This window comes from Musa acuminata, chromosome BXJ3-5 (assembly GCF_036884655.1).
Source record: "Musa acuminata AAA Group cultivar baxijiao chromosome BXJ3-5, Cavendish_Baxijiao_AAA, whole genome shotgun sequence".
Taxonomy (NCBI): domain Eukaryota; kingdom Viridiplantae; phylum Streptophyta; class Magnoliopsida; order Zingiberales; family Musaceae; genus Musa; species Musa acuminata.
This window is the reverse complement of record NC_088353.1, coordinates 10,703,991-10,730,042: the sequence shown is the minus strand read 5'-3', so window position 1 is coordinate 10,730,042 and position 26,052 is coordinate 10,703,991. Positions and strand designations below refer to the sequence as shown.

Sequence of the window (26,052 nt, the reverse complement as noted above, 5' to 3'; positions counted from 1 at the left end):
CGCAGATTTTGCGCACCAATCTTCGCACGACGACGAACATCTCTTTGGGAATCGGGGATTTTGTTTTCTTGTTCTTCCGCTGCGCAGTTTTAAGTTTCCCAACACCTACTCTTTATCTAAAGAAGGAATGTGAACATAATATTCCAATAGTTTTCCTCTATGTTGATGATATTATATAAATGGGTTCATCTAACTCTTTTATGGTAGAATTTAAAAAGTATATGATGAATAAGTTTGAAATGTCAAATCTAGGTTTACTGCATTATTTTCTTGGGTTGGAAGTGAATCAAGGATCAAATGTAATTTTTATTTCACAAAGAAAGTATGCAATGGATCTACTCAAAAAATCTAATATGATTAATTGCAAAGCTACAGCAACACCCATGAATGTAAATGAGAAATTGAAACCTGAAGATGGTACATGTTTGACAAATGCAAGATACTATAGAGGTTTAGTTGGAGGTTTGATTTATCTAACTCATCCTCGACCAGATATTACCTTCTCTATTGGTATAGTATCCAGGTTTATGAATAGCCCAAGCAAACATCATCTCGGAGCTGTTAAAAGAATTCTGCATTATATTTCTGGAACTATAGTATTTGGTATTCTCATAATTTTAAATGTAAATTATTTGGTTTCACTAATAGTGATTGGGTAGGAGCTTTAGATGATAGAAATAGTACTTCAGGTAATATTTTTAGCCTCGGATCAGGAGCTATTTCTTGGAGTTCAAAAAAGCAAGCAACAACTGCATTATCGACATCAGAAGTAGAATATGTAGCCGCAACATCAGTAGCTTGTCAAGCAATATGGCTTAGAAGACCTCTTGAAGATATTCAACAAGAACAAAAAGAAGCAATGAAAATATTTTGTGACAACAAATCCACAATTGCAATGATGAAAAATCCAACATTCTATAGAAGAACGAAGTATATAGAGATACGCTATCATTTCATCCGAGATCTTGTAGCAAGTGGAGCCATAGCGATGAAGTATTGTGGAATAGATGAACAAGTTATGGATATCCTCACTAAGTCACTTCCAGTTCAAAAGCATGTTTATTTCATGTCGCAAATCGGTATATGTAACTATGAATCAAGGGGGAGTGTTGAAAATTGATTCATGGTAGTTATCTAGATAGTTATCATGTTCTAGGTAGTTATAGGCATGTTTCAAGAAGTGGCCCATAATCTAGAAGTTATAGGGTAGTTCCTTTAACTACCTCAATCATGGGTGACATGGTAGAGTGATATAGTTACCACTAGGTCCTATAAATATAACTGTAGTTCATGAAGCAAGAGAGAACCATAATACACTTGGGAATATCTTGTAAGTGTTCTATGTCAATCCTCTTGTTTTAAATACTACATCAGTTTTCTTGATCAAAAGGATTCCTTTTACTTGCATCATAGTATTCTGTTTTTATCATTTCCTTGCTCCTCCATCCCCAATAGCATAAAGACATTTCAGATAGATAAAAGTGATAAATTTTTATCTAATAAGTTTATTTTTTTATGAAAAAAATAGTATTCGTAGGGAATTAATAGCATCACATACACTAGAGCAAAATGGTATAGTTGAACGTAAGAATCAAATTGTTATTGAAATGATAAGAAGTTTGCTTAAAGGAGAGCATCTTCCAAATAATTTTTGGGCATAAGTAGTTATAACAACAACTTATTTGTTGAATATTTCACCGGTAAAGACTATTATGAATCGAACTCTTTTGAGGCTTGATATGGTACAAAGCCAAGTATAAGTCATCTAAAACTTTTTAGTTGTACTACTTATGTTTTAGTAAATTTATAAAGGTATTATAATCTTGATGAAAAATCTAAAAAACACATCTTAATTGGTTATTCTTTACGATCCAAGATATATCAATTGTATAATCATGTTAATGGTAAAGTTATTATTAATAGAAATATTATGTTTGATGAAAGCATAAGTTGGAATTGAGAGACCAATGAAAGTGAAAAAAAATTTAAATTCTAATAAAACTAGACACTCCATATAATCAAGTAATAAATCTTACTCCAACAAGTTTATCGTCAACCTCACCTAATAGCAGTTCAATTCATCAAATGATTTCTTAGATTAAACTCCTTTCGAAAAATTCAGATCACTGATAGAAATTTATGATTCAATATTTGCTTTGTTTATTTTAGATCTTATAACTTTTAAGGAAACAAAAAGAGAAATGACGAAAAGTAATGAAGAATGAAATCAAGTCAATTGAGAAAAATAAAACCTTGGAGCTAATGGATCTATCAAAAGAAAAAAAAAACTATTTAATTGAAATGAGTGTTCAAAATAAAATTTATTGCGAATGAAGTATCCAAAACACAAGGCTCGGCTTGTAGTGAAAGGATATTCACAACAATAATGTATTAATTTTGATGACACTTTTTCTCCACTTACTACATTCAAAATCGTGAGAACTTTCTTGGCTTTAGTTGCTCACTTGAGTTAGCTTGTTTATCAATTTGATATGAAATCTATATTTTTAAATAGAAATTTATAAGAAAAAAATTTTGTTACTCAACCCAAAAATTTTTAGTTAAATGACACGAAGAAAATGTGTATAAGCTAAATAAAACTCTTTATGGGATTAAACAAGCTCTAAGGGTATAGTATAACAAAATTGATTATTATTTCATCAACATAGATTTAAGAGGAGTAAACCTACTCTTTATCTAAAGAAGGAAGGTAAATATAATATTCTTATAGTTTGTCTTTATGTTGATGATATTATATACATGGGTTCATCTAACTAATTTTGTGGTAGAATTTAAAAAATACATGATGAATAAGTTTGAAATATTAAATCTGGGTGTACTGCATTATTTTCTTGGGTTGGAGGTGAAGTAAGGATCATATGATATTTTTATTTCACAAAAGAAATACAATTGATCTACTCAAAAAATCTAATATGATTAATTATAAAGCTACAACACCTATGAATGTAAAGAAGAAATTAAAACTTAAAGTAGGTACGTGTTTGGCAAATATAAGATACTATAGAAGTTTAGTTGGAAGTTTAATTTATCTAACTCATACTCAACCAGATATTACCTTATTTGTTGTTGTAGTATCCAGGTTATGCATAAAACAAGCAAAACATCATCTCAAAGCTGTTAAAAGAATTCTATGTTATATTATTAGAACTACAAATTATAACATTTGATATTCTCATAATTTTAAATGTACATTATTTGGTTTTACGGATAGTAATTGGGCAAGAGCTTTGGATGATAGAAAGAGTACTTCAAGCAATATTTTTATCCTCAAATCAAGAGATATATCTTGGAGTTTAAAGAAGTAAGCAATAACTATGTTATCGACATCGAAAGTAGAATATATAGTTACAATATTAGCAACTTATCAAGCAATATTGCTTAGAAAATTTCTTAAAGATCTTTATCAAGAACAAAAAAAAGTAACTGAAATATTTTATGATAACAAATCTATAATTGCAATGACAAAGAATTCAATTGTTCATAGAAAAACGAAGCATATAGAGATGCTGTCATTTTATCTAAGATCTTTTAGTAAGTGGAGTCATAACAATGAAGTTTTGTGGCATAAATGAATATTCTCACCAAGTTACTTTCAATTCAGAAATATATTTATTTCATGTATCAAATTAATGTATGTAACTATAAATCAAGATGGAGTTTTTAGAATTGATTCATAGATAGTTATCATGATAGTTATTATGTTCTAAGTAATTATAGTCATATTATATTTAAGTGGTTCATGATCTAAAAGTTATTAGGATAATTTCTACATGTAACTTAATCATAGGTGAAATGATAAGATGAGATAGTTACTACTAGGTCTTATAAATAAGATGATAGATCATAAAGATACTATATATTTGAGAATATAGAATGGTCTAGAATAAGCCAATGAGTTCTTGAATGTTCATCAATCACTCTGCGGCTGCGATACACCTCATTGGCATCCACATTTTAAAGGATAAGCCAATGAGTTATAATTCTGCTTGTTTTATCTGAGATGTAAAAATGTACAAAAGAATTTACTGAAATGGAATACTAAAACATCCCAGTTTTACTTGGCTTTCAATTGTTGACTTTTTTCTGGCCTGAGATATCTATCATCTTTCAATTTGTTGCTTGCTATTCAGTAAGTGGAGATCTGTCTATTTGTAGAAGTCAAATCTAGTATATAGATCTGAACTCACACAATATCAAAGACATCAAGAAAAGTTAATCTTCCTATTTTATTGATCTTAGCTACAAATGTAGACCTAGATCAAAGCATGTAATTCTAGTGTTCTATTGTGTGCATGTCTTCTTTCATCATTCATTCCTCATTTAGTTTTCTCTTTCGTGAAGGAACCTAATCGTAGCCATGGCTAATAGAAAATATGAAATGTATGGTTCCTTGGTGTATTAGTATTTGTCCTTGTATGAGATAATAAGACTTTTGGAGAACATATGAACAGAGAATCCTAATTGTTTACTAGAATTTATATCCATTGTATATATCTGATGGTAACCACAAGCGGTATTGTGCATTACTGTTGGATGTCTTATTTTATGAAGATTCATCTTCCTGGCCTACCATATTCATCATTTACTTTGTCTATATGACTATATAAAACAGCTATTGTCAATATAAAGATCACAGAAAAATTTGAAGTGTGTGCTCGAAGGTAAGAAATAACTCCTGTTCACGCTTAAAACATGGTTAATTGTGGTGCACTATTACATTGCTAGCTTACTTTTGGACATGAAAGTGACTTACAAGTTCAACAATGGTGGCATTGAGGATCACTAGGAACAGCAGCTATCTTACAGTTACCTTAATAGTGTGCTAGATGATAAAGGACTATCAAATTTTTTTGTTCTCTTGTGGACTGCCTAGCTGTTAAATGTTCTGGCTATTTGGCTGACAACCCAAAAATTTAGCTTATAGTGGGCTTGGGCAGCCCACAGCTCACCCCCTCTTAACCTAACCTTAATTAATATTAGGGGGGTGTGGTGGCTGTGTTTTAGAGGTAGAAAAATGCATAAATAGGGCAGCAACGTGGGAGAAGGAAACAGCCACGGGATTTCAAAGAAAAGGAGGAAAACAAGGTAGAAAAGGAAGAGAAAGAAATGGAAGAAAATAAGGACAACACAGAGACTGTTCTCAATCATCTAGTAGTGTTCTCATCTCAGGTTAGATCAAATCTACAGTAGACTCTTGCTGTGATTACTTGGGGAGGTTTTAGATATTGTATGCAGTGACGTGATTCTTGTATCCCAGTTATTCTCTTGTGATTGTTGCTAGGGTTTAGGGCAAGAGATTGAGATTTGTATATTCATTATTTTTATAGTGGATTATCTCTAGTTTGCCCCGTGGTTTTCCACGTATATCTTGGTGTTCTATTTGATTGTGGTTTCATTTAATTCCACTGCGTATTATGGTCTTCTAGTATTTGTTCATATACAAAGGTTATTCCTGTTTATATCTCCATCAACTGGTATCAGAGCAAGGGTTTTGATGATTTAATTTTATTTTTGAACATGGAGGCCAGTAATGTTTCTCGCACGATTAGTTTAAATGGAAACAATTGGATGATATGGAAACCAAGAATGGAAGATCTCTTGTATTATAAAGATTTGTATGGACCTTTGCAGGGGGATAGTGCAAAACCCACAACTATGACAGATGATGAGTGGAAGAGGTTAGATTGAAAAACAATTGGATTTATTCGACAGTGGCTTGATGATAGTGTCTTTCACCATGTTTCTACTGAAATTTCTACATATTCTCTTTGGAAAAAGTTGGAAAGTCTCTATGAAAAAAAAACAGTTGGCAACAAAGCTTTTTTGATCAGAAAACTTGTGAACCTAAAATATAGAGAGGGTGCTTCTATTGCTGAACATTTGAATGAAATGTAAAGTATTACTAACCAGTTATCCTCTATGAAAATGTCTCTTAATGATGCGTTGCAGGCATTGTTACTTCTCAGTTCATTACCAGAAAGTTGGGAGACACTAGTGGTTTCCCTTAGTAATTCTGTGCCAGATGGTGTTGTCACTATGAGTCAAGTAACAAGCAGTTGAATGAGGAGTTGAGAAGAAAGAGTTTGACAATATCTCAAAATGATTCACAGGCACTTATCTTATAGAACAGAGGAAGGTCAAAGTCTAGAAGCAGTTCACGTATGGGTAGAAGCAAGTCAAGATCAAGAAAAGATATTATTTGCTATAATTGTGGTGAGAAAGGACATTACAAGAACCAATGTTTTACTATAATTATGGTGAGAAAGGACATTACAAGAACCAATGTAAGCAACCTAAGAAGAGCAAGAAAAAGGGAAAAGAAGTGGAGTCTATAGAGTCAAAAGATAATATCACAGCTACAATGCAGGGTGGTGATTATTTGATTTTATCTCCTTCTGATGATATTTTTTCTTGTGTGTGTCAGGATCTTGAGTGGGTGATTGACATAGGTGCTTCTTATCATACTACACCACGGAGGGAGTTTTTTGCAACATACAGGTCTGAAAATTTTGGTGTTGTCAAGATGGGCAACTATGGCACAGCGAATATCATAAGCATGGGTGATATCCATTTAAAGACCAACCTTGGCTGCAAGTTGGTGCTTAAGGATGTGAGGCATGTGGTTGACTTGAGGCTGAATTTAATTTCAGTTGGAAGGCTAGATGATGAAGACTATGATAGCAGATTTCACAAAAGGCAATGGAAGCTTAGTAAGGGTTCTCTTGTTATAGCTAATGGAAAGAAATGTCATACTTTGTATAGGTTGCAGGCTAAAGTTTATGATGAGCAGTTAAATGCTATAGAAAAAGACTTCAGCATGGAGTTGTGGCATAGGCGATTGGGACACATGAGCGAGAAGGGGCTGCAAGCTCTTTCCAAGTGAGAGGTATTACCAGACCTCAAAGGTATACATTTGAACCCTTGTATTGATTGTTTAGCAAGTAAACAACATAGAGTTTCATTTGCTAGCCCTGCTTTGTCTAGAAAAATGCATATCTTAGACCATGTTTATACAGATGTATGTGGTCCTTTGAGGACAAAAACTCCTGGTGGATCTGTTAATGTTCTTGGTATAAGTGGTGTACTTTATTTTGTCACTTTTATAGTTGATTTTTCTAGGAAAGTTTGGGCCTATGCTTTGAAGACTAAAGATCAGGTGATTAATGTCTTCAAAGAGTTTCATGCTAGGGTTGAAAGGGAGACAAAAAGGCAATTGAAATGCATAAGATCAGATAATGGTGGTGAGTATACATAATTGTTGAATGACTATTGCAGGTCATATGGGATCCAACATGAGATGACAGTTCCTGGTACACCTCAGCATAATGCAATTGCAAAGAGGATAAACCGCACCATCATGGAAAAGATCAGATGTATGTTTTCACAGGCCAAGCTACCCAAAAGGTTTTGGGATGAGGCTTTGAGGACTGCAGTTGATGTGATCAACTTATCACCATGTACAGCCCTAGATGGTGATGTTGCAGAGCATATATGGTCAGGGAAAGATGTTTTCTATAAGCATTTGAGAGTGTTTGGTTGTCGTGCATTTGCACATGTTCCATTTCATGAGAGGTCCAAGCTAGATGGTAAGACTAAAGAATGTATTTTTCTTGGTTACTCACATGATCATTTTGGTTACAGGTTTTGGGATCCAGAAAAGCAGAAGGTGTTTAGAAGCAGAGATGTAGTCTTCTTTGAGGATCAAACTTTTGAATATTTGAAGAAGAAGGCACCAGCCAATACTTTTGTAGAATGATTAGCAGATTGTGACCCAATTATTCCTCCAGTATATCAGGGTGATGGGGGAGATATGCAAGAAGATGGTGTAGAGTCTGACGTTGATCTACCTGTAGGACATGTTGAGCAAGAAGAAGTTGGAGAGCAACTTCCCATAGAACCTAAGTTGAGAAGATCTTCTAGACAACGTCAACCTTCTAGAAGATACTCTACATATGAGTATGTGATGCTTACTGATGCAGGTGAACCAGAGAGTTACCAGGAAGCAGTTGAAAGTGAGCAAAAAGAGACGTGGTTAGTTGCTATGCAGGAAGAGATAGATGCTCTTCAGAAGAACCACACTTATGATTTGGTGTTACTACCAAATGGAATGAAGACTTTGAAGAACAAGTGGGTTTTCAGGTTGAAGACTCAAGAATATTGTTCTCAACCAATGTACAAAGCTAGATTGGTTGTGAAAGGCTTTGGTCAAAAGAAATGTATTGACTTTGAAGAGATTTATTCTCTTATTGTTAAAATGTCTTCTATTCGTGTTGCTCTTGGTATTGCTGCTAGCCAGGACTTGAAGATTGAGCAGTTAGATGTGAAGACAACTTTCCTTCATGGGGATTTGGAGGAGGAAATTTATATGGAGCAACCAGAAGGCTTCAAAGTTAAAGGTAAAGAGAACTTTGTCTGCAAATTAAAGAAGAGCTTGTATGGGCTAAAGCAAGCTCCAAGACAATGGTATAGAAAGTTTGATTCATTTATGATAGAAAATGGATACAAAAGAACGGCTTCAGATCATTGTATGTACATCAAATGGTTTGGTGAGGATTTTATTATTCTCTTACTTTATGTTGATGACATGCTTATTCTTGGAAAAGATATGTCTAAAATTGACAGATTGAAGAAGGAACTGAGTGAGTCTTTTGCAATGAAGGACATGGGGCCAGCAAAGCAAATACTATGTATGCAGATTTCCCGTGATAGGAAAAATAAGAAGATTTGGTTGTCACAGGAGAAATACATCGAGAAGATATTGGAAAGATTTAGTATGAGCAATGCAAAACCAGTTGGTTCTCCTCTTATAGGTCACTTCAAATTGTGCTCAAAACAGAGTCCGTCAAGTAATGAGGAGAAGGAGAAAATGCAAAAGGTTCCTTATGCTTCAGCAGTTGGAAGTTTAATGTATACAACGGTATGTACGAGGCCAGACATCGCATATGTAGTGGTGTTAATAGTAGATTTCTTGCAAATCCAGACAAAGAGCACTTGGCAGCAGTGAAGTGGATTTTTAGATATCTCAAAGGGAGCTCTAAGGTTTGTTTAAGCTTTGGATGTGGACCATATGTGTTGACAGGTTACACAGATGCAGATATAGCAAGAGATATAGATACGAGAAAGTCTACTTCAGGTTATGTACTTACTTTTGCAATGGGAGCTGTGTCATGGCAATCCAGGTTGCAAAGGTGTATTGCTCTCTCCACCACAGAAGCAGAATATATTACTGCTATAGAGGTATGCAAAGAAATGTTATGGATGAAAGAATTCTTACAAGAATTGGGGTTGAAACAGGAAAATTATGTGGTACATTGTGACAGCTTGAGTGTCATCCATTTGTATAAGAACCTAATATTTCATTCCAAGTCAAAACATATAAATGTCAGATACCACTGGATTCGAAATGTATTTGAAGAGAAGCAATTGCAGCTTCAGAAAATTCACACAAATGACACCGGAGCAAATATATTGACAAAAACTTTACCAAAAGAAAAATAGGAGATATGCCGACTGCTGGTCGGCATGGCTTCACATTAAGGAGTCATGGGATAGCCTCCCTTATGGGCTGAAGGGGGAGGTTGTTAGGCTGGTAGCCCACAAATTTAGCCCATAGTGGGCTTGGGCAGCCCACGGCTCACCCCCTCTTAACCTAACCCTAATTAACATTAGGGGGGTGTGGTGACTACATTTTGGAGGTAGAAAAAGACATAAATATGGTAGCAACATGGGAGAAGGAAATAGCCATGGGATTCCAAAGAAAAGGAGGAAAACAAGGCAGAAAAAGAATAGAAAGAAAAGGAAAAAAACAAAGACAATACAAAGAGGCTGTTCTCAATCATCTAGTAGTGTTCTCATCTCAAGTTAGATCAAATCTACAGTAGACTCTTACTGTGATTACTTGGGGAGGTTTTAGATATTGTAGACAGTGACGTGATCCTTATATCCCAGTTATTCTCTTGTGATTGTTGCTAAGGTTTAGGGCAAGAGATTGAGATTTGTATATTCATTATTCTCATAGTAGATTATCTCTAATTTGCCCCGTGGTTTTTACCCTTCACATTGAAGGGGTTTTCTACATATATATTGGTGTTCTATTTTATTGTTGTTCCATTTAATTCCGCTGCGTATTATGGTCTTCTAGTATTTATTCATATACAAAGATTATTCATGTTTATATCCCCTATCTGTCCAAGCATAATGTAAACTGAGCACTGCGAGGGAAGGAATCAAGAGAAACAATAATTCCTAATGATTCGTAAATCCAGCAAAGATGGCGTTTGCTTATCCGAACGATTTTTCTAACAGATGAAGGCAAAAGATTTAAATGGATCCACTAGAAAGAATTGTTCTTATATTTACTTCTGTGAGATCGTCCATGGTGGACGCTCAGAAGACACAGGAATGCCGTGACGAGGAGAAGATTGGCGTTGAAGGCCATTGTAGCGTAACCAGATGTCTTAGTCCTCGACCTAGTGATCCGTATATAAACCGTCGAGTACCAAAGTTTCTGCCGAATAAGGCAAGATCACCATTGGCTTTATCCATGCATCCCTCATTTCATTCCTCACAATGCATGAGTTGGGATATGAGTTCCTTCCTTGTACTAGCAATAGAATATTGGTTTAATTGGCAAAGCAGTCATTGTTCAATATTAGTTAAAGCCTTGTACCCATAGAAAATTACGTTATATGGAATATGATGTTTTTTTTGTTAAGAATAGGAATACCGTCATCAACTGGTTACCTAGAAACGTACAGCAAAGATACGATTCTACTAATTGGAAAATGACTCGGTGGGGTTGTTCGGCTCGTTCGCTGGATAGGAGTTAGAAAAGGTAGGTACGAAGCGTTGGTTGATCGAAGTATGCATTTTCTGTGGTAGTCTGCTACTTTCTGAGGTTTCATTAGCTGCAACCATGGAATCTGATGCTGATGGACAACCTTTTAACAATCTCAACTAAGGCGGAGTTTGAAGTTATCTTTAGGGGACCGACATACTGACCTATACACAATTTTTTTCTCATCAAGAGAACATTTAGCATGTTCTGCAAGATCCTACACATACAAATAAATAAAAGCACATCAACTGGTGATATGTATGTAGGATTATGAAGTTGTGTCTGTGAATAAGATGCAGCTACAGCTGATGGTTGGCAAGATCTTGTTCATGACGATGACCTGAGAGAATATTAGGAAGAAAAATCAGCAAAACTAGTGCATTTCTAAAACTTTGGCGTTGCATATGGAACATGTGGTGTCATGTCTTGGAAAGCTTACTAGATCAAGTACCAAAATGTTGATAAATGAAGGTGCCGAAGATGCTTCATGTTTCCTGATATTTTGAACAGATGCTTCCTCTAAAGAAATAAAAATACAGGAAAAGCATGCTCCATATTTAAAACTCTGCTGCTTGATAATTGCTAGACAACTGCTGGAACACGAAAAACACCAACGGTGTGCATGGACTTGACAACAAAGATCAAGTAGTAGCTATCTGATTCGTCCAGATTCAACATCTGTTGTGGTGCAAGCCGAGACTCAATTATAATACCGATGGAGAACAATTTTTCTATGACTGCACAATCAATTATGTTCCTTTTACCGAACTAGAGAGAGAGAGTTAAATATGCATCACAGCAGGTGAAGATAACATGCATTGTAAAATATTTATGCAGAATAACAAGTTTAATATATCATTGACAACACAGCTATGAGATCTGTGACTTTCAAAACAAGTGAGCAAGAGAACCCACCTTTTATTGAGATTAGATGATGTATTTTGGTGTAATTATCCCACCTTTTCTTGCCAATTTTAGGTTCTATTCGGTAAAATGTTTCTCCAGAAGGCCCATGCTACAGATGTTTGATAGCGTAGCTACTTTTCGACCTTGGTTTTCCATTCAAGATACCACAAAAGCCTTTCTGTAATGGTGGACGAGCAGGAAGTCAGGTGAGTTGGGGAATGTTAATCATACTAATAAACATTCTGTAGGTTATATTTCATGTCACCTAAACAGAAAGTGTATAAGTATACAAAAGAACCAAAGCACAAACACCGACTATTGTTTTTCTGTCCTCCAAACATGTAAAGCACACATCACTGTTTGATCTGTCCATGACGGGCACTCTCCCTAACTCACAATCAAACCTTTGCTGGCGAAGGCTCATGGTGGATGTGGATCCACTCGAAATATTCAGAAAACTACCTATATAGGAAATCAATACAAGCATGGTGCTATATAATTGCAGAATCATCGTACAAGTTGAACATTTATCAGGAATCTGGCTCAGTCTAGTTGGATAAAGCAAAGAAAAAAGAGCTACTCTTCTTTGTGGCCCCCCAAATGAGCTTTCTTTCTTTTTCATGCGAGTCTCAAAAGTCAGTATCGAGTACAGGAACCTACATTATTGTCACTTGGTAACCTGAGGCAAAGATTGTTGCCTCCTAATCTTTCCAAGTTAGTTTCTGATATAAGCAAGGCAAGTCGGACATAAAACTTAAAAGTGGACTTAGGTGCCACAAGAAAGTTCCACTTTTGCAATACAAACCGTTATAACAAGTTAGCTGATGGAAAGATTGATGGTTGGAATTAAGCTTGTTTAGATATCATAAAAAAAAAAATTTATTCTATCATAAAAAGTATTTGCTTGAATCAATTATCTAGATCGGCTAAGTCACATGATTCAAAGAGTCCAATTGCAATAAAAACAAGAATGATTCACCAGCTATACGATGTGACTCGAATGATTTTTTTTTATTTTATCTTTTTACATGATATGATCTATTAATCTTCAAAGAAGCTTCTAAAGAAAAAAAAAATGGTGACAAGCTATGAACGAGGAGATTTATGCTATTAACAAAAATGATATTCTAAAAGACCACCAAGCGATCGGTGTTAATCATATCTTCAAAAAACAAAAAATACATAGGGGGAGGTGGAGAAATATAAGTCATGATTAGTTGCAAAGGGATATAAATAGTAATATAGAATCGACTATGAAGAAGTATTCATACTAGTTGTTTGATCGGAGACAATAAGATTACTTATTTTTCTAGCAGCTCATATGAAATGAAAAATTTTACAAATGAATGTCAAATCGGTATTTCTTAATAGAATTCTTAAAAGAAAAGGTATATGTTCAACTACCCTCTGGTTTTATTATTCATGAATAAGAAGACAAAGGTTACAAATTAAAGGGAGATCTTTATGGGGTTAAACAAGCCCCGTAAGCATGAAATTCTCGAATAGATGCTTATTGTATCCAAACAAGTTTTTTTAAATGTCAATATGAATATGCTCTCTATAAGAAATTTAATATCTTGTTTATATGCCTATATATATATTATTTAACTTTTATAAGCAATAGTTGTTCCATGATTAAATATTTTAATTACTTTATGAAGAAGGAGTTTGAGATGATCGACTTGATCCTAATGACTTATTTCTTTATATTCAAGTTATACAAGATAATGAAGAAATTTTTTATCTCACAAGAAAATTATACAAAGGATATTCTAAAGAAATTTTTCATTGAAGATTATCACCCTACATATACATCTATAGAATATGGCACCATGTTAACCAAGAAAGATGAAGGTAAATACATTAATTCAATTTATTATAAAAGCTTAGTTGGAAGTTTAAGGTATTTGACATGCGGTTGATATATTATTTGGAGTTAGCTTAATAAGTAGATATATGGAAGCTCCTAAGATATCTCATTTAAATATCGTTAAAAGAATTTTATGATATACTAAAGAGATAATTGAGTATAAAATATACTATTCATCATGGAGCTTATTTGATATAATGATAATAATTGGACGGGAAAGAGGAAGAGTATAACTAGATTTGTATTTTATTTTTGTGAAACTATATTCACATTGTCTTCAAAAAAATAATATATCATTGCTCTATCAAATTGTGAAGTAAAATATATAGTAGCATCTTTTTATGTTTGTTATATTACATAGCTAAGAAGATTACTCGAGGAACTTTATATGTTATAGGAGAGGTCAACCAAGATTTATGTTGATAACAAATCTTATTGTCTTAACCAAGAATCCAGTCTACCATGAAAGATTGAAGCATATTGATACAAGATTTTATTTTATAAGAGATCATGTCAAAAATAAAAAAAGTAAAACTACTTCACAAATGAATAAGTGGTCGATATATTTATAAAATCTCTCAAATTTAAAATATTTTAACAACTTCAAAAGAAACTTGGTATGTTAAATGAAATAAGTTTAAAAAAATTATTAGAATTAAACTTATTAAAGTATTATAAAGAGATTCATAAGAAAAACATAAGAAGTTCATTACAGGAGAAACACATTAAAAAAAACCTGGTTCTTAGAAGATTTTTTGAAAAAGAATGATTTATTTTGAATATAATTAATATAATATATCGAAGACTATACAACCCTCATGAAAAAAGATTTTATTTTTATCCTATCTCTTTTTCTTATTTAGTTATGAAAAAGAAAAAAAACGTGGGAAAATGACAACCAGCTACTATAATCAATCATGCAGCAATCTCTGGTTAACTCATCCATTCATACCCAAGATGCAAAATGAACAGAGTGAGAAAGGAGAATGCGATTTTATGGATATAAAAGAACAAAGAATTCATGGAACACTTAATTCTGTGGCTATCAGTCGCTATTAAGTGTTTATGAAGCTTTATTATAGGAGACATAGTCTTTGATGCGACGAACATTTCACATGGTGAAACTAAATATATCAAACGCTTAAGATTGTTTCAGTAGAAGCGAGAAGATTTTTTTTTTTTTTTCTTTCTTTCTTTTTCGTTGATTTCGTGAAGTATTAATGGCGTCCACAACTCTTCAAGCTAACCTTGTTGTGGTTTACCATTTCGGAAAGTGTTGTCTTCTTCCCTCTACGCACGTCGTCCACACTGCCCCCATCCCTCCATCGTTGGCTCCAAATCCCTCGAATCTGCTCCACAAACCGACGTGCCCTTTAACGAAGAGCACACAATCAATCCAAGGGTTAACGAGACACTTGGAATGCAACGCGTCAGACACTCACCGGTGGCACAGAGATGGTCGTAGAAATGCCCTAAAGAGATAAGACTCCACCGGTGACTCCTGTTCATACAAAATACGCACAGATTAGTAGGGAAAATGTTGAGGTGGATACCTCATCCTTCAAGCCTTTTGTGGCTCTTGAGCTGCCTGCCCTCTTACAGCCAACATTACGGCATCTATCATTGATGGTTTGTTTAGCTCTCGATCTAACGATTAGAGTAGAAGAAACGGGCGATATGTTTGCTCACAAGTGATCAATCCTGCACGCGACATATAAGAACAGTCCAAGAAGAAACCAAGGCCCGTAACTTGCTTTGTGGTATGTATCTCATGTTCCAAGAAGCGAACACAGTACACGCAATCTTTCCCCGTCAAGTGGGGACGCGTGTCGACAAGTAGGGCCACATATATACATGCCAACCGGTGGCCTATATATGCATGCCTTTCCCCAGCACCGGCGAAGGTAGTCGTGTGGCCTACGCTTTCACCCGTCTCGTTGGTCTAATAATCTGATACAGAGCGAGAGAGAGCGATCGAGTGTTCTCGCATGGATCCCTACAAGGTGCGTTTTTCTTTCTGTCCGTCGATGACGAAAGATTGGATGTTGAACGGGTTTCTTTTCATCGCCCTCTTGTTTTGCTTCTTGTTGATGGATTGTTTGGTTTTGCATTCCTTTTGCTTCTCAAGCCGATTCCTCTGATAATACTCTCAATTTTCTTGATTTGCGGGCGCGATTCCGGAGTTATCCTGCCCTTTATTCGATGCTGATGACGCTGAGGTTTCGACCCTTCACCTGATTTCTACTCTTGTTTCGTGATTCCTTTTGTTCAAGATTGGATTTTGCGCTTTATGCCATAGAAAATTTTGGTTCCCTCCTTTTTCTTGTCGCCAAGTTGTTTCTTTTGCCCTCGTCTCTGTTGTTTGTTCTAAAATTTTGCTTGTGTTTTTGTCCTGTTTGATTCGATTGACATTTGGATGGTTCTGTCGTGCCCCACTCGTAATCGGCGTTTCATATGCTGCAGTTCCGCCCCTCGAGCAACTACAACTCGCCCTTCTGGACCACCAACTCTGGGGCACCCGTTTGGAACAACAACGCCTCTCTCACCGTTGGATCCCGAGGTAATTGAAGACTTCTTTTTCTTGCCTGATTGATTGCATTTGTTGCCTCCGTTATCCTTCCACTCTATCTGGTTGGTCTCTGTTCCACTTGTTTGTCAAGTTCGAAGACATGGTGTTTCCGAAATTTGTTAGTCGATGAAGAAACTTCATGCAGTGATGGATTTGTGGTTATCACCAATGGAAAATATGTTATTTGTTTCTGAACAGTCCACCAGTCTTGGAAATGCAAGGGACCTTAGTATAGGATGTCATAATTGCAATTCTAACAATCAGCTGATTGTTCATGTTTCTCGGAGTAATTTTTTTTTTTTTTTTGTAGAGCTAATAATCCTTTGACAAATATTTCTGTTGCCAGTCATATTTCATGTTTTGAAATTTGGAAAATTATTTTATATCAGTAATATTAGGAACTTTTATTTCCACAAATAAACATGATCATCTGCTAAAAGCCTATCTCTAATATTATGTTATCATTGTTTGTGGCATCCAAGCAATAATAAAACTAATTCAAAACTCATAGCAACCAAGGATTGAACTTGTGTGAATATATTATTCTATTTATTAATTACATATTAACTGATTATTTTCCGTTTAGATAAATGCCATCTATTGCATGCAAGGATTTCTATAATTCTCTTTTATTCTTTATATTTATTAAAATTCATATGGCATACTGCATATAAAATATGAATCTGTTTGTTTAGTTTTAATAAGTATATCAGTTTTATGGATGAGGTTATTGACTATAGCTCGATGATATCTTGGTTATGTAAAATCCCCCAAAAAAAGGAGCAAATTATACACTGTTTCACATGGACATGAAGAAAATTTTGATGTCTAATGGAATGAGGGAGAAAATTACCCAACTCTTTTTTAAATAAAATTAGGATATTTAGATATCCACTGTTAAGAAGGTTTACTGATGCGCTTCACCTGTAGGACATCCTGACACTGTAGACAGTGTAGTTTATTTCAACATTATGTGACTTGAATGCATCATCAGCTCATGACTGACCGACAAGATCAATGCTTATCTGAACAATTCTTAAGGCTCGCAATATGTTAAGCTTGACGTAAGTTATTTCACAATAAATTTAATATGACGGCAAGGTCGCTCTGTAATAATAAGTAGCCTGCAGCAATTATGTAGTGGTTAGTGGTGCCAATCGAATCTAATGGAGTCTGGTGCTTGGAATGGTTGTGGAATCCCAAGTAAAATTTTTAGCGGATTAGCTGATGTCTAGATATGTACTGTTTACAATTGTTTGCTTTCTGCACACATAGTAGTAGCAAGATTTTTATTGTCACAAATCAGCCTCAAAATACAGTGATTGCTGGTAATACTTGACTCAACTGTGTGTGTCGTCTTCTTGTTGAAAAGGACCTATTCTCCTCGAAGACTATCATCTCGTGGAAAAGATTGCTCAGTTTGACCGAGAGCGCATTCCGGAACGTGTTGTCCATGCCAGAGGAGCTAGCGCCAAAGGCTTCTTTGAGGTCACTCACGATGTCTCTCGCCTAACGTGTGCTGATTTCCTTCGTGCTCCAGGGGTGCAGACCCCAGTCATCGTTCGCTTTTCAACTGTCATTCATGAGCGTGGGAGTCCTGAAACATTGAGAGATCCCCGAGGTTTTGCAGTGAAATTCTACACTAGAGAGGTAAACCCGACCAGTATGCCTCTAATCATTTTTTGTTATCAGTTTTCTACAGTGAATAAACCAATTTTCCTTGGCATGTTAGTTAAATTTTATATACTCATCTGCTGCTCCATTTTTTCAAGGCATTCATAGGTGGTATGAGAATTGACTCTTTAAAGATCCAGACCCTTTTTTGTTCTTAATATGATTACTGATTGGCACTCTTTGTTGTTCGATTGCCAGCTGACTTAAGATGATTCTAGTTTGGCAGTAGCAGTGTTATTATTCATTGTTCTTTAACCAGTAATTTATGCAAAAAAGCATTAACATGCAATATTGAAGTAACAAACCAGGCATTCACATCAGACTGCGGACTCGTAGGATGAATCTATGCAGAAGTTAGAATCTATGCTAATGCTTTTACTATTGTAAATTTACTTTGCTCCAGGGTAACTTCGATATGGTGGGAAACAATTTCCCAGTGTTTTTTGTCCGTGATGGGATGAAGTTCCCTGACATGGTCCATGCTCTCAAACCCAACCCCAAGTCCCACATTCAGGAGAACTGGAGGATCCTTGACTTCTTCTCGCACCACCCGGAGAGCTTGCACATGTTCACTTTTCTCTTTGATGACATTGGTGTCCCTTTGAACTACCGTCACATGGATGGCTCTGGTGTCCATACTTTCACGCTCATCAGCAGGGAAGGGAAAGCTACCTACGTTAAGTTCCACTGGAGACCTACATGTGGAGTCAAGAGTTTGCTGGAGGAAGAGGCTGTGATTGTAGGAGGCAATAACCACAGCCATGCCACCCAGGATCTCTACGACTCCATCGCTGCTGGGAACTATCCAGAGTGGAAGCTATTCATCCAGACCATGGACCCTGATCACGAGGATAGGTTCGATTTTGACCCACTTGATGTCACCAAGACATGGCCGGAAGACATCTTTCCTCTTCAGCCGGTTGGGCGCATGGTCCTGAATAAGAACATCGACAACTTCTTCGGAGAAAACGAGCAGCTTGCCTTCTGCCCCGCACTTGTGGTTCCTGGAGTCTATTACTCGGATGATAAGCTTCTTCAGACCAGAATCTTCTCCTACTCTGATACCCAGAGGCACCGTCTCGGACCCAACTATCTGATGCTTCCGGTGAATGCTCCCAAGTGTGCTCATCACAACAACCACTATGATGGGTTCATGAACTTCATGCACAGGGACGAAGAGGTAGTGTCATATTGCTCCAACCTTCATCTCTGACTTTTGGGACATTCATTAACATATATCTGTTTCTTTCAGGTGGATTACTTCCCATCAAGGTACGATCCCGTTCGACATGCCGAGAGGTTCCCAATTCCAACCCGTGTTCTTACCGGCAAACGTGAGAAAGTGAGTCTCTTTGATCTAGACCTCGTGCTTCTGTAATAATAGCAACTAGTTTTTGTGGTGTAAGCATCGTTATGAATTCTACTATATCTGTGAGTTGCATCTCTCTCTAGAGAATCAACACTTGGCAATTATTTGTTTTGGTTGTATGATATTAGTGTATCATAAGAATCTGTTACTTCAGTGGAACATTGTGTAGTGAGTCAGTAGTGTGATCCTAATCATCTATCTAGGTTCCGATGGAGCTTAAGATCTAATGTTCTTTGTGCTTGGTGAATTCAGTGCATGATTAGCAAGGAGAACAACTTCAAGCAGCCTGGAGAGAGATACCGGTCTTTCTCTCCTGACAGGTCTGTCCCCCAGACTCCAGTTTTGCAGGATGCATATAGTATGCACTGGATTTTTACGTGAGTGGAATTCCAATGTTCATGGCAGGCAAGAGCGCTTCATCCGCAGATGGGTGGAGGCTCTATCTGACCCCAAGGTCACCCATGAGATACGCAGTATCTGGATCTCTTATTGGTCTCAGGTCAGATTAGCTTCCCACTCTGTGTTCTTTTCTTGTCGAGACCTACTTTTTGTTCTTCTTCTTCTTCTTCATGCTAACATCCTCGTTATTCCCTGTGGAGTACAGTGTGACAAGTCTCTTAGTCAGAAGCTGGCAACTCGTCTCAGTGTTAAACCAAGCATGTAAAACTGGTTTCTTATGGTCAAAGATGAGAGAGAGAGAGAGAGAGACAGAGAGAGAGAGAGAGAGAGAGAGCTGTGATGGATCCATAAGAGACTGGTAATTATGCCATATTACATATCAAATGCATCTGGATACGTTATGCAAACTTTTGTATGAATAATATGTATAAGAAGTTTTCCCAAAAACTGACGATTGTATCATACTAAGTACATTTGAATACATTATGGAAGTTGATGTTGTAATTCTATGTCATGTATTTGTTGATGTTGTCTTTACTTTTAATTTTTTTTCTTAATAATAGTTTGCAAACTGCTTTTGACTAAAAAAAATTAGAAGATTATTGAATTAATTTTTACTTTGGTTTGATTGGGTCGAGTCGAATGTTAAAGTGTTGGGGTTTGATCGGGACTAGTCCTTTCCTTCGGCCTCTCTGAGAGAGTGAGTGAGGGGTGGAGGAGGCAAATAAACCCGTTGCTTTTGGTTTGTACTCTTCTTACAAGGACGAACGAAGCAAGCGGTCATTCGATCTTGGGACGAACCAAGCAAGGTAAACAAGTCCCCACGTCCATAAGCCCGCCCTGTTCGACCTCATCTCATCTCTCCGGGTTTCTTTCTCACCCACTCGATCGCTTGCTTTATCGTAACACTTGGTCATGAGAGGGGAGGCATTTAAATATAAGGCCACAACGTCCACCAAGGGCAGGTAAGGTACAGGTGAGCCACTCTTGTGAATGGGCCTGCCTTGTAAGTTCCTTGGGTCTCTCTGGGAGACCGATAAACCCACCCTATTTTAGTTTGTACTCTTCTTTCAAGGACGAACGAAGTAGCCATGCAACATTTTGCCTGCGACCATCAATGGATGCAATGAATAGTGTTGTGTCCCACGTATCGATGACGTGTTAAATACGACAATGCAATGTGCATTAGTAAAAATATATCAAAAAGTATCCAAGACATTGACGAATATATTATAATTTAATTAAAATCGGATCCCGTTAAAACTCAAGATAGTTCAATTAAACTGATATAAAATATTAGATCCGTTGACCCATATATATATATATATATATATATATATATATATATATATATATATATATATATATATATATATATATATATATATATATATATATATATATATATATATATAGGTGTATCTAAAATAAGCTCGAGTAAAGGGTCAATTTTTTTAAGTAATCTAATCTAATCTTCTTAATAAGTTTTTATTAATGATATTAAATCTATCTAGTTTTATAATTTTTTTATCTTATAGGATAGTTATGTCATATGTATGTAAAAGTTTAGTAATCAAATCTTATATAGAAGCATCATATCCTTCTAAGATATATCAATCATATTTTAAGTATGAGATAACCAAAGAAATAAGCACATTGTCATAATTCCGGTGATAATTATTTTTAAAGTATTAGCTTTATTAAGATGATAATTATTTATGAAGTAAAATACTACTTGAAATATGATATAAGTAATTTTACATTAAATAGTAAAATATATTCATAACTCTTAGGGTCAATAGATAGATTAAAATTTTAAAAAATAATGATAATAACCTCATGATAGGTGACCCTAGTGGACTCGATGTCCCATTATCCTAGGAAAAGAAAACTTTGATCCTTTTTAAGTGATACCTAAGATGTCATAAATTATGTTATCTTTGATAGGTATATAATATCCTAAAATATAAATAGATAATTTATCATTTTTATTTATATATAAATTATTATAAAATATTCTAACTAATCTAGGGTAGATAAGTTCACTAATTTGAATAATAGGAAGGACATTTAAGTTAGTGAATCATTGAATAGTCTCCGATTCACCTAAATCTTCTAGGTCCATATATTTTTCTTTCTGAATAATCTCAAATTCAAACTAAATTTTATGACATGTTCAAAGGAATTAAATAGGATGGTGTTATAGGTTTCATCTACTTTTCTCTTCTAGGTGTCATGAGGACTATAATATTTATTGTAAAAATAAGAATAAGAGATTTAGAGATTACCCTTGTAGTCTTAGTCTTACTAAGTTAAGACCTTTATCTTAATGACCAAAAAGAGTGACTAAGTTCTTAACTTGATTCTTAACCTTATAAAAGGAGTAAAAGTCCTCGGCTTTGTGTGAGTAAAGAGTAAGAAGATAACTTAATGAGAAACTAGGAAGAAGAAGGAGAAAGAGGGTTGTGGAGGAGGTTTAGAGGGAGGAAGAAGAGGGTTAGGAGATAGAGAAACCAATTGGGGTGAGATAGAGGAGAGGAGGAGAGGGGTTTAAGGTGGTTCTACTCTAGTCCTAAAGTTATAGGGCATGGTAATGGATCACCGGGGGTAGTACCACTAGCTTGGTGATGCTATTACTATTGGACAAAATGTTTTGATGGTACTAAGCCTATGGTGCTATCGTTGAGCCTCAAATTTCTTTTTTAACATATGTCCAAAGTGATCTCAAGAATCATTTATATAGGTTTAATATATATAATTATCTTATAATAAAATCAAATTATTCCTCATGATTTAGTAAAAATGTTCATGTTTTGTATCAATAAATTCTAAAGATATATCATGATTACTTATATGATCCATAATGAAATGACGTATAATATCAATATGTTTAGTTCGAGAACGTTAAATAAAATTCCTTGATAAATAAATTACACTAGTATTGTCACACTTTATAGAGATATTTTTTAAACAAAGTTTATAATATTCTAAAATATTCTTCATCCAAATTACATACACATAATATGCATTTGACATAGAAAATTTAGCTTCAGCTTTAGAGTGCAGTAGAGTTTTGCTTTTTGGATGACTAAGAAATAAGTTTCAAAATATATGAAATTGACTAGTTTCAAAAGTACATTTTCTATCTATTCTATATCTTACAAAGTTAGCATCAACATAAACAATGAAATTAAAATTTTTAGATTTAGGATATCATAATCTCATATTATTTTTTATAAATATCTAAAATATAAATTTACTGTTTTATAATAATATTATTTATGATTAGATTGAAATATTACACAAAGTCTAATATAAAATATTATATCAGTTATAATAAGGTATAATAAAACTACCTACCATATATCTATAAGTCTTTTGATCAAAGCATTCTCCTTCAATGTCCATATCTAATTTAGTAGAGATACTCATCCGTATATGATAAGCTTAGTATTGTCTATGTAAAATCATTTTAATATATCAAAAGTATATTTGGTTTGACTAATGAAAATTTTATCATTTAGTTGCTTAATTTATAATCCTAAGAAAAATATCAATTCGCTTATCAAGCTTATTTCAAATTATTGAATCATATTCTTAGCAAATAATTCACATAAAGATTTGATAAAAAATAATATCACCAATATGAATTTAAATAATAAAAAATTATTAATAAAATATTTTATAAATAATGTGATGTCGACCTTACCTTTTGAAAAGTTATTTTATATAGAAAAAGAACTAAATCTCTCTTGCTAAGCCCTAAGAGCTTTCTATAACTCATAGAGAGCTTTAAATAAATCATAAATATAATTAAAAAAAATATTTTTAAATCTGGGTGGTTGTTCAATATAAACTATTTTAGATTAAGAAAAATACTTGTGATATCTATTTAAAATAATTTAAAAATTTTAAATTATGCATAGATAAAGAGCATCTTTGTAACTTCAACTCTAGTCGCTCGCATAAGAATATTCTACTTGGCATGTGATACTTGCACGGTATCGATGGTGGGCAGTGTGTGCTATGGTTATGGTAGGCATGTCATATTCTACTTGACATGGGATCGATTGTTTCGTGCGTGACACGTCACAACTATAGAAAGGCGGTTCTGTTGGAGTTTTGGCTAGTTGATATCGTGATCGGTAGTCGTTTCATATCTGGATGTGTTTGAAGTGGAATGAATGGGTGCACTTAAATGTGTTCTGAGAACGGGGTTTCTGAGGTATAGTGGTGAGTGATTACGAGTGCAGCAGCTGCACATCCAACGGTTATGCATCATCATCTATGTTTAAATTTCGTGTGGGTTGATCATGGAGTCGAGTTAGTCACTGGTAAATCTCACAGCAGAGACAGCTGACACAAAAAAGATTGTTCGCAACTATTAACTTGTGAAGAATTACTCAATAATAAGCATTTGCAGGCGTGAATTTTTCTTATCGAGCAATGTGTAGGAATAGAAATTGCCTACACAATGCCGCCATCTAATCTGCAGCACACTTTGACTAAGTGGTGGATCCCACATCACACTTGTTGAGTTGCTAATTCCATCTTTGCTCACTCTGGGTGGGTTCCGTATTCCTTTCCGATCAAACTCCTTTTTGTTTATCATGATCCAAGATACAAATGCTACCTCAGAAAAGAGAGAGTAGCGTCAGCACAAATCATAACCATGACCCCTACACGCTAAACGAAATCACACACGCGAAGAACCTACACACAAAACACACAACAATAACAATAGGTTCTCTACACCATGTACTGCACACATACACAAGTGGGAACTTAATGCGACGTCTGTCTCTCCTACGTACTCTTGCTGCCCTGTGTGGATTGTAGCAGTTCTTTTGCCAAGGATGAAAATGTCTGAGCTGTATTCTGCATCTCCGATGTCCGCAATCCAATGGCCTGCAATAATCAGCCACAACAACATACAGATTTATGACCATGGAACAATTTCTAAGCAGGTAGGTAGGTAATGCTTTTCCATAGCGGGAACAACCAAAAAGATTCGCACCAAGATTTTGCCAAGACACATAGTAGCATTTGTCCTCTTAATGCATCAGAAGAAAGTAGTCAATGTATTTTGTCAAAAGCAATGGAACAGGAAAAGATGGTGAGAATGAGATTCTTCTTATGAAAAGATAGTGTGGTTCATTTGTAGGCTTAATTTATTGTCAAAGCAAAGCCCTCAATTTCAATGAATATATATTTTCAAGTCAGAATGGCCAAAATTGATGTTTGCTAATGTAACATTCAACTCCCTATATTTCATCTTACTTTGTTTTACCAATAAACTCTATGATCCTACTTATATACTTATAAATACTAATTGAATTTTTGGGTATCAACTTAACCCAAGGAAATTCAATTTCGCAAATTGAACCTATATCAGTCCATCCTCAGATTGGTATGGGTCAGATACACACGGGCATACATATGGCTGTATGTACCATGGCACTAAAAAAGATAGAAAATTCTGCAAATAAATACTAATTTAGGATTCTGTCTCACTTATTCTTGGCAAATATTATCAATATTGATAACAATAAACTGATTTCAATCAAGAAAACAATAAAATACCAATCCATTTTGATCTAGCTGAGATCCATATGGATCTAAGCATAGATCCGCATGAATCTAGGTTAGATCCGTTTCATATGATAATAATAAAGTGATTTCAATCTAGAAAAAAATAAATACTAGATCCATTCATATGGATCTATCTAGGCTAACATAAGACTGGTTATATTCAGATCTAGTGTAGATCCACAATGATCAACCCTTGTTCCTTATGGATCTGTCTTAGATCTACAAGAAATTCAGAAGAGATGTAAGAGAAATACTCCTCCCTTGATGTTCTGGAATTATTTAAAAGGGTTGAGAGAACTTTAGAAGGGAATGAGAGTGAGTGAGTGTATGACCGTGAAGGGAATCTAGAAAAAAAATATATTCACTTTCGATTCACTTTCTAACTTGTTCCTCAGTTCTCCAGTTCACTTAAAAACTTTTGCACCACATTTTTAAATTTTAGTTAACAATACAACACAATCCTAGGCAGTAGAAGTGTACAAGGCTTGCCTACAAATTCAATAGAACAAAAAAAACACGAAAAGGCTAGAATTTACTTTAGAACTGTTAGACCATTTAAATCATCTGATGGTAAACAGTAGAACGAAGCACAGTAATGAACATCATTATATGATTGTATATCTTTTATTATAATATCTTTTCTTAGCTTCTATGATACTAGAAATGCAACTTATCATTGATTTGCATTGATCCTTGACTAATCATTTACGAGTACCTCGTCCAATGATTTAAATCTCACCCGATATATGTTTTAGCAACCTATCATACCAATATGATACCAGCATACCAGACAGATAAATGAGTGTACCTGCATC

At 34.9% G+C, this 26,052-nt stretch overlaps 2 protein-coding genes across 5 annotated transcripts in view; one reads left to right on the top strand and one right to left on the bottom strand.

The window, feature by feature from the left end:
• Window positions 1-15,477: 15,477 nt before the first annotated feature.
• On the top strand, window positions 15,478-20,154 carry LOC135638815 (catalase isozyme 2). The gene is made up of 8 exons (XM_065152260.1): window positions 15,478-15,637; window positions 16,098-16,194; window positions 17,576-17,853; window positions 18,281-19,057; window positions 19,130-19,219; window positions 19,499-19,566; window positions 19,652-19,745; window positions 19,851-20,154. The coding sequence occupies exons 1-8, from the start codon at window positions 15,623-15,625 to the stop codon at window positions 19,908-19,910; spliced, it is 1,479 nt and encodes a 492-aa protein (XP_065008332.1). The 5' UTR covers window positions 15,478-15,622; the 3' UTR covers window positions 19,911-20,154.
• A 4,029-nt stretch (window positions 20,155-24,183) lies between these two features.
• The window catches only part of LOC135637592 (uncharacterized), a 40,422-nt gene continuing 38,553 nt past the window's right edge, over window positions 24,184-26,052 (bottom strand). For all 4 annotated transcript variants that reach the window (XM_065150212.1, XM_065150213.1, XM_065150214.1 and 1 more), the window contains exon 24: window positions 24,184-24,553. In XM_065150212.1, the coding sequence (XP_065006284.1) occupies window positions 24,452-24,553 (102 nt within the window). In that variant the 3' untranslated portion in view covers window positions 24,184-24,451. The remainder of the gene's footprint in view (window positions 24,554-26,052) is intronic.

Excerpts from the sequence above, each read along its gene's own strand:
- LOC135638815 (XM_065152260.1), top strand. Across the intron at positions 19,058-19,129 it reads TCATGCACAGGGACGAAGAG|GTGGATTACTTCCCATCAAG; the intron begins GTAGTGTCATAT and ends TGTTTCTTTCAG. Across the intron at positions 19,567-19,651 it reads CGGTCTTTCTCTCCTGACAG|GCAAGAGCGCTTCATCCGCA; the intron begins GTCTGTCCCCCA and ends TGTTCATGGCAG.